The sequence below is a fragment of the Centroberyx gerrardi genome, chromosome 15 (assembly GCF_048128805.1).
Source record: "Centroberyx gerrardi isolate f3 chromosome 15, fCenGer3.hap1.cur.20231027, whole genome shotgun sequence".
Taxonomy (NCBI): domain Eukaryota; kingdom Metazoa; phylum Chordata; class Actinopteri; order Beryciformes; family Berycidae; genus Centroberyx; species Centroberyx gerrardi.
In genome coordinates, this window is record NC_136011.1 from 26,927,545 (window position 1) to 26,937,469 (window position 9,925).

General features: G+C 39.4%; 1 protein-coding gene across 1 annotated transcript; it reads right to left on the reverse strand.

Annotated features, from left to right (window-relative positions):
• Positions 1 to 861: 861 nt before the first annotated feature.
• LOC139929552 (myelin and lymphocyte protein-like) lies at positions 862 to 9,925 on the reverse strand. Its single transcript, XM_071922487.2, has 4 exons — positions 9,801 to 9,925; positions 3,066 to 3,233; positions 2,451 to 2,576; positions 862 to 1,214 (listed from the first exon to the last, which is right to left on the reverse strand). The coding sequence occupies exons 1-4, from the start codon at positions 9,891 to 9,893 to the stop codon at positions 1,140 to 1,142; spliced, it is 462 nt and encodes a 153-aa protein (XP_071778588.2). The 5' UTR covers positions 9,894 to 9,925; the 3' UTR covers positions 862 to 1,139.

The window sequence follows — 9,925 nt, forward strand, 5'->3', positions numbered from 1 at the left end:
CATGTGAAAAACATGACACCTCCTCTTACTAAATTATTTAATGGCCTAAAATGCTTCATGGTACAAAAACTTGTAGGTAACTTGAGCCCTCGGTATAAAATAATAGATGATAACACTTTCACAGACTGGATCACGTATATTTTAAAGATATTGAATTATGAACTTCAGTTTTTTTTTCCCCATAAGGATATGTACAGTTTTAGAAAATAACGCATTCGTTTTAGCTCTTGTACCACAGATACTCTTGATTTTTTCCTTCTTTTTTTTTGTATATACCGTAATTCCTCTAATATTGGCCCGGGCCTTTATTTACCTCAACTGCAGAGGGTACCAGGCCTTTATTGGAAGCAGGCTTATATTAGAGACAGGCCTTTATTTCTAATTCCCTCTGTTTGATAAGTATATTTGCTCATATTTTAGTACGAAGCCTCCTTGTTTTCTGATCTGCTTCTGTTGGGGTTCGTTAGGTAGCCGTTTTTTTGTTACTGCAATGCATTACGATAATTACGGTAATCGACGACGGCACGCTCCAGAGACTTCCGCCGGCCGAGCGGGCTAACTTCCGGTTAGCCCTCTGCTAACTTGAATGGGGATAGAGCTACTGCCATCTTGTGGCACTTGTACGTTACTACAAACTACAGTTACATTATATAACAGGCAGCAGGAGTTTACCGGTATCCACCGTTGTTTTTTCCTTTGTTTTTTTCCCCGGCCTGTATTTGGGGCCGGCCTTTATTTGTCCATGTCGACCACGCCCCCGGCCATTATCGGAGACCCGGCTTTTAATTGACTACAGGCCACTATTAGAGGAAATACGGTATCTCAATTCAAATTCACCCCACCCACTCCACCCCTCCCTCCACATTAATAGAGTTCCCTAAATGTGGTTTAAACCCTCAGTTAGGAACCCAGCTCTTTACAGTCTGTGTAATAAAACATATTAAAAGGTCAGTCAGTTGTTCATCAACAAGCTGATCAAGTGAGAGCGTTGAATCTGCAGTGACCAGGTTGATAATGCCAGTGGGAATATTCCACCATGCGCGCACACACACACACACACACACAAACACACACACATACGCACGGGAAGCACAATTCTTCTTGGACACACAGGTCTGTGGTTGAGAGTCGTTATGTCATCAGAAGTTCTTCCATCGGATGGCAGAAAGGATGACGTGGATGAAGTAGAGGAGCGTGGCGACGTAAGCAAACACCTGAGAGACACAAACAATAACAAAACAATAAAAACAGGCTTAAAGGAACAGTATTATATTATCAGTCTGTGATGTTCAGTGGAGTTATTTTCTGATGTGTTGTCATTTAGTTTTTTGGTGAATCCACTTTCCCTCAACCTGCCTCGTCTACTTCTACTTCAGTTAGTGATTTCCTACATTTCCCAGAATGCCTTTCGACAACCCCCAGAGAACAGGTGAACAGGCTTTACATTAAAGGTCCCATATTCTCCACTTTCCAGTGTTTTATTTTGTGTCTTGAGGTCCATTCAAAGCTGTGTGTGTGGTGTCATGAACCAAAAACACTCTCAATCCATTTCTACACGTTCATTTTCCAGCATCTCTCTGAGCCTTACCAAGAACAGGCTGTTTCTGTCGCCGTGTCTTTAAGGCTCATTAATATTAACGACCCCTCTGTTCCGATTGGCTAACCGTTTCAAGAGTGAAACGTGAGACGCCGCGGCCCGGCGGCTACAGGTAGGGAAAACTCTCCGGTAATAAACGATGACGACCGCTCGACCGCTTTGAAAAAAACACTTTGTTAGTCTATTATTTCTTACAAAAATGATAATGAGCGAACCTTTGTGACGCCACAAAGTTACGGAAGTCCAAACGGCTCGTTTAGAGGCTCGCTTTTCTAATATGGATTGTGTGGATTTAGTTGCTGACCGTGCGTTTTGATACTTTCACCATGTTTAGATAGACCATCCAACTCCTTTATCATCACAGAGGCAAGGGGAGTCCTGCTTTACACCAGATGGGACCTTTAAGTACGTGTAGCTGGAGAGAGTAATAGCAATAGTAACAGTAAGAGAGCTTTTTCCATTCGAGAAATATTAAGAGTCGCGCCCCTTACTCAAAACACAACCTGTCTCTCTGCTGCATTGCATTCTGGTCTCTCTCCTGCTCCTGTGGGTGGAGAAACTGGTCTCTCTCCTCTTCTACGATGGATTTCTCCCTGTATGATTGTTGAACGTCTCTTGGTGTAAAATGGCGGCTCTAGAAAGAAGCCCTCGCTCTTTGATTCTGAGGGACTGACACCAAAACCTGACGCTGATGTTTTACATCCTGAAACATTTTCTCATATCAAACTCCATCGTAGCTGCTGGAAATATCTATGGACCCAGAACAGTGTGTAGAATAACAGTGTTTTAGGCTGGATTGTTCCTTTAAAAGCTGCAGGGTGGATGGGACTCTATCTGATGAATGTGTTCTTACCACAGCAGCGATGTCGATCTGGTAGATTTTGAAATCGGTGCCTGATTTCTTCAGGAAGGTGATGAACGCCAGATCCACCGCCGCGCTGAGGTAGAAAAACGCTGCCAGGCCGTGGTAAGCAAAGTCCTGCACACACACACACACACACAGATGATATAAAAATAATAATAATAATAATAATAGTAGTCTATATACAGTATATCTCTGTCTCCTTCCCTCCCTTTCTCTCTTCTTCTCTCACCCTCCTTTTCTTATTCCCTCTCTCAATCCTTCTTCCTTTCCTCTCCCTCCCATTCCTCCTTTCCTCTTTCCCTTTCACCTCCCCCTTCTCTTCCTCCTCCTCTTTCTCACTCTCCCATCACTCTCTCTCTCTCTCTTCCTTGTTTCCTCTCCCTCCCATTCCTCCTTTCCTCTTTCCCTTTCACCTCCCCTTCTCTTCCTCCTTCTCTTTCTCACTCTCCCATCACTCTCTCTCTCTGCCTTGTTTCCTCCCGTTCTCATTCCCTAACCTCCCTTCATCTCCTCTCCTCCTTCCCTCTCTCTTCCACCTCTCTCTCTCCCTCTTTCTCACCCCTCCTTCCCTCTCTCTCTCTCTCTCTCTCTCTCAGGTCTTACGGCGGCAGCCCAGCCGGAGCTGTTCTTGTGTCCTCCGGCGGCGAAGATGATCATCCAGAGGAAGGTCATGACGAAGCAGAAGACGGAGACGAACATCACCCAGCCCAGAGGGTTGGGCGGGTCCACATGGGTCGACGCCACCAGGATCCACACCAAGCCCCCGAACACCTGGAGGGAAGGACGGATAGATGCTGTTATGGTGTTATGATTTCTGATATTTACGATATTTTGGTCTTGTGTACAGACCAAATCTAGCCTCCAACATCTTTTATTAAAAAACAAACCCAGCCTCCAACTTCTTTAATTAAAAAACAAACCCAGCCTCCAACGTCTTTAATTAAAAAACAAACCCAGCCTCCAACTTCTTTAATTAAAAAACAAACCCAGCCTCCAACTTCTTTAATTAAAAAACAAACCCAGCCTCCAACTTCTTTAATTAAAAAACAAACCCAGCCTCCAACTTCAATTAAAAAACAAACCCAGCCTCCAACTTCTTTAATTAAAAAACAAACCCAGCCTCCAACTTCAATTAAAAAACAAACCCAGCCTCCAACTTCTTTAATTAAAAAACAAACCCAGCCTCCAACTTCTTTAATTAAAAAACAAACCCAGCCTCCAACTTCTTTAATTAAAAAACAAACCCAGCCTCCAACTTCTTTAATTAAAAAACAAACCCAGCCTCCAACTTCTTTAATTAAAAAACAAACCCAGCCTCCAACTTCAATTAAAAAACAAACCCAGCCTCCAACTTCTTTAATTAAAAAACAAACCCAGCCTCCAACTTCTTTAATTAAAAAACAAACCCAGCCTCCAACTTCTTTAATTAAAAAACAAACCCAGCCTCCAACTTCAATTAAAAAACAAACCCAGCCTCCAACTTCTTTAATTAAAAAACAAACCCAGCCTCCAACTTCTTTAATTAAAAAACAAACCCAGCCTCCAACTTCAATTAAAAAACAAACCCAGCCTCCAACTTCTTTAATTACAAAACAAACCCAGCCTCCAACTTCTTTAATTAAAAAACAAACCCAGCCTCCAACTTCTTCAATTCTGCAACCTACCTTATAACCTCTTCAATTCAACAGTAACAAACCTAGCCTAGCACACAACTTTTTTAATTCAACAACTAACCCTAGCTTACAAGTTATTAAATTCAACAACAAATCTATCATACAGCAACAAGAAAACTAGCCTCACACACCCATTTCAATTCAACAACACACCTCGCCTAACCCTAACGCTAACTGACCTCTTCAATTCAACAACAAACCTATCTTATAACTTCTTCAACAACAAACCTAGCTAAGAACAGCTGAACAACAACAATAATCATGACCGTGATCATAACATGAAATGATCCCCATTGGGAAATTTGGTTGTTAGCGCAAAGAACAATAGAATTAAAACCCTAACTATAATAAATGGGGGTTAAATAAACATACGTAGCCAACGATTTCAACACTAGCATGTACGAATGAAAAGTATAGGGGAAAGTATTACAGCATTGTTAGAGTGTGCAAAGTAACTTTCTGAGGCAAAGACAATGCAGAATATTTATGATATGCAAATATAGTCCCACAAATATGAAATGTATGCAGTATGAAAGAAGTGGACAAATTATAATATATATCAATATATGAAATGAGGAGGATATGGAAGTATGAAGAGGACAGACATCTGAATTTACAGCAAATAAGATGTACAAATATGTAACGTGTAAAATGTGTCACATTCACGTTAAAAAGTGTACAGAAGGAATTCATATGGACAGAAAGTTTCTAGGTGTGTAGATATGTGAACTGTAAAAAACGATACTCCTTGTCAATATATTGTCAAATATCAGTATTGATATCAGTATTGCTAGCTGCCCCCTTATAACTCCAGGTTGTACACATGTACAGAGAAATTACTGTGTCAAGCTCATGTACATTATTGATCATAATCATAATCAATCACTCCCTTTACATTAATTTCGTTTTAGGAATTTAGTTGACGTTCTTATCCAAAGCAACATGCTGTAATGTGCAACAGAAGCTTAAATTCCTTGATCACTAACATTACATGCAACCAACAGTAAAGAGTGCAAAAGTCAAAACAACTCCCAGACTGTAGACTAAGTAAAAATCATTCTAGATCCCATAGACAACGCATGCATCATCACTCATGCATCATCAACACAAAAAACATAAACATGCAATGCCATTAATACAGAAAGTCAGTTGTACCTACAGTGCCACTAAGTTCCTTAAAACCTTGACTTTTTCCACTTGTTTGGGAAAATAAGATTTTAAGCCTGAATCTAAGCTTAAATGACATTTAGCAGTGTAGTAACTCCCTGAAGACATGAAGTCCTACCAGCAGCAGAAGTGTGTTCTGATCCTCCTGGTTTCTGGTCCTTAGGAAGACATTTCCCCCCAAAGCACCAAAAACCTTCATCTGCTCAATAATAACACTCCTTTTCTTAAGCACAGCAAACTGGTTTCAGTCTAAAAAGAGCTAAGTTTTAGCAAAGCTTAGTTGAAAACTGCATTTAGTTGAAATAGTTAGATTTTTTAATGCTCTATGCGTGGATTGCACCAACAAGGATTAACTTTTAAACTGGATTAGATCATAGTTTAGCAGTTAATTCTGTTGTACTGTTAAATTTAAGTAGGGTTAAATTTAAACCTTCCTTTAAATTTAACCCTAAAAAGTTTAGTTTTTACCTTAAACCTAGATTTTATTTAATCCTGTTGCTCCAAAACTTTAAACTTTCAACTGTCAAAATGGCAGCATTTTTGAGGTGTTTGGAGCAAAATTCCCCAAAGGAAAATAACCCAGTTGAATTTTATGATGATGAAGGGTTAGAAATATGAGACCCGCCTGCTTTGTCCGTGAAAATAGACTCAGCAGGTGAAACCAGGTGGAAGCTGTGATCCCTTATTTATTTCATTTATTAAATCCACCTCAGTCATGCAGGGAAGATGCAGATGAAAGGGGAGAGACGGGTTAAAGAAGGATCTTAAAGGCTGTAAAAAAAAACCTTGCCTGTGTTTTTTTCTGTCACAGTAAATGGTGAAAAGGCAGTGATCAGTGTGTCGGTTCCTGTCTGTCTGCTTAAAGCCCTCACTACCATTATTTAGACTTGGACAGGGCCGGATCACTGATGTTATTGGGTCAAACAAGGTGAGGAGACACTACAACCACGCATGGGTCAAATAGTATTCCTCTGCTTTTTTGTTTTAAATTTTTACCTTTAATCAGGTAGTCCCACTGATATTAAGAATGTATTTTTCAAGGGGAAGACCTGAAAGCAGCATCATGACAAACACCAAAGTCACAGACGAAGAACATGCAACAAAAGCAAAATCAAATCGAAACAAAATGAAAAGTCAAAAGCCAATAAAAATGTGCTCAAAAGACAGAAGTCCAGTAAGAAATCAGCAGGATCAGCGGCCAGATCGATCTAAATCCTGACAGCATCCTTCATTAATAATTAATCGTTTTAAACTCACCAAGAGAGACCGGCTCTTTCAGTTTTAAATAATCAGTGTTTGTTTTAACTTACTCAGATGATCAGATGGGTGGTGTTTAGCACATCAGCTCATTTCAGATAAGGTGGTTGAACTAAATGTTCTGGCTCTCATAATGTCACTGTGTCGTCACCCCACCCACCTGTTACTCCACGCACGTTAAAACAAACGCACGTAAGCATTTGCAAATATTTGTAGGTCTATTTTACTAACTAAAATTTGCAAATATTTCTCCCTCTCTCACTCTTTAGTGCAGAATCAACACAAAGATAAATCAGGTCATTCCCATGTTCACTCAGATATTTCAAATATTCCAGGTCTGTGACCCAAAGACGTTTATATAGACGAGAAGTTTATAATAAAAGATTTGACTGCAATAGTGAAAGCATTATCAATACATTTCGTATGCCAAACTACCTAACTCCTCAGTCACAGTAAGAATCAGAATAACCTTAAAGGGGCAATAAGTGAGATTTTTCTGCCCCATACCGTTGAATGGCCTTAATATATCTGCAGGGGGTTGATAGAGTTGTTGATCAATACCTTATTCAATAACTTCATTTTTATTATTATTTTACAGTGGATTTTATTTTCCATCTTATGTTATGCATTCCTCATATTTTTACTATTGTTATTCAGTGGGTTTTATTTTCCATCTTATGTTATGCTCATTCTATGTCTATTTTCATGTGAAGATGCATTTTATGTATTCTATTCTCCTCTTTATCTTATTCTCACTATCATTATCAAGTTTTATGTGAAGCACTTGGTGCATGTAATTTCTCTGTTGTAAAGCACTTTGAGCTGCATTTCTTGTATGAAAGGTGCTATACAAATAAAGTTTATCATTATTATTATTATTATTATTAATACCAGTGACTCAGCGATTACTTAAGCAGCTGCTGAGATTTCTGGCTTTCAAAACTCACTTTCTGGCCTGTACTTTGGGAACAAAAACTCCCCACCCTTTGAAATCTCAACACTCCCAACCCTGAATTTTCAGCTGCTCAGCGATGGAGGGCGGTGCCAGGAGAGCGACCGGCTTCACGACACATTTCAGCTACGAAGACTAAACGGCATCGTTCTCAAGCCACAAAAGCAACTGACAAAGCAGTTTTATTATTCCACTATTCAGCATGGTGATGTATTAGCTCTTCACTAGATGTTTCTGTTGGATCTCTGCTCTCGTAAGCTAGCTCGCTCCTCTCTGTTGTAAAAATGTGACTTTATTGTTCGTGTCAATTACAGGCCACCGTACGCTGCTCGCCGATAGACGACGATAAAAGTCATAGATTACTTAATTCCCCTTTAATGACTATGTTGTTGTTGTTATGTAAAAAAGTAAAAAAGTACAGGAATTTGTCTTGCCTCAAACAAAGGAAGAACACTCTGACACTATTGCCGTTTCAATACAGTTTACGTTTCATGACTTTCACGACTTGTGACTGAAGGGTTGAAATCTCTGAGCAGATTGGTGGGGAAACTGAACGATTAACTCTTTCCCCTCCCATCAAACCACTGTCAGTGTGCCTTTGAGCAAGGCATTTAACCAACAGTGTCCAACAGTAGAAGTATGTGTGTATATTTGTGCGTTCATGTGCTGCTGGGAAAGTCCGACATCCAGGACCTCCAAGTCGGCTGCTAAACAGCGCTGCTTTCATCTGCTATTTTGTTGGAAAATCAAACCCAGAAGGACATACAGGAGAAAAAAAACTGACTCTCTGCAGCTTAACAAGCTAATTAGACAAACTTAATTCAAACAAATGGTAGGTTTTAGTCTGGCTAACTTCAAACTTGCAATAAAGGTGCATGTGTTTTCTTACTGTTGACTCATAAAACTTTATTTTTTCGCCTTGTTGAGAAGCTTAAAGGTCTCCATTGCATCAGAACTAAGAAACTCGGGTTGCTAAATTTTCTGAGGTTCCAACTTTGGAAGGCGTTCATGTGAAATTTCCAAGTAGGAAATTAGTTATTCTGATATATCCGATAGCACCAGGACGTCCTGACACAGAGCCTGCATGCTCAGCACAACCCTTCCCTTGATAAATAAAGGCTAAAGAAAAACATCCAAAACTAATTTAAAGTCGACAAATCAGACACGCAGACTCAAAAACCATTTCAGTATTTCCTCTGATTGTCGCACCGGTGGATATATGAGCAGTTTCTACCTTTTGTCATCATCATTCATCTAGATGAAGTGTTGGCCCCATTCTTGCGTAGATTAGCAGCACAGATACAATATGAGTGAAATGTGAGAAGTGAAACACGCAGCTGTACCACCCATACAAGGTGGGCTGCAGGTGTATCAGACCTATCAGTATTCATGTTAGTAAAATCCAATACTTCTCTCCTAGTTCAACAAAATGCATTTTTATGCATTATTCATATCGTTGGAAATCCTTCCTCAACTGTACATTATACTGAGCAAGAGGAAAACAACTATTAAAGGAATTAATGTTGAGTTTTGTTCCAAAGTGTGATATCCACCATTTGGGGAAAAAATGGCACCTACTCTTACAAAATGATTGATAGCATAAAATTACACAAATTATGGTACTTTTAAAAGTTTAGCAGCTAAATTGAGTCCTTAAGTTGCAAAATATAGATCTGTATGAGTCATGGCAGAGGAATGCATGTAATCATTTGAAGAGTTAATTGCCAAAATGCTACATATCCATTTTAGTGGAAAAATTACCTTTAGTTCATCATTCAATAGCTGTAAAATATAAATATAAAAAAGAGGATCCAGCCTGTAAAAGCTTTAGCATTTTGTCAACCGAAGACTTAAAAAACTTTCTACCCTTTAAAAGTGACCATAATTAGTTTTTATATTATGCAATCAATCATTTTCTATGGGAAGGTTCTATTTTTTTTTGTTTTGTTTTGTTTGCAAAAGTGGGATCATGAGATATCTGCATTTGAAAAAAATGTAACCCTACCCATATAAAAGAAAACCTTAAATTTATGAGCATCCTAAGACACTTTTCAACAGTTATGTTCCAAGCAATTACTAGTTCTTTAATTACTTGTTGTATTATCTTAATTACTCTGATCCTAAAAATGTAACCTAATCTAATTCATGAGAACAGAACCATTTTAATACCGACTGATGAATTTCAGGCTGCAAAATTTGACCCAAAATGGATATTCAGCATATTGTAACGAATCCCTTCACGTTTCCTCCTCCGGGTCGAGTCCATCCTATCCGTCCCGCTCCACTCACCAGTTCAGGCAGGTAAAATATATCCGGGACGGTGGTGCAGATGCCCAGGCCGCTGGGCAGGCTCTCCATGGGCTGAGCAGTAGTGGCTGCCATCTCTGCCTGTTGTTTCTCCCAGTGCGACCGGC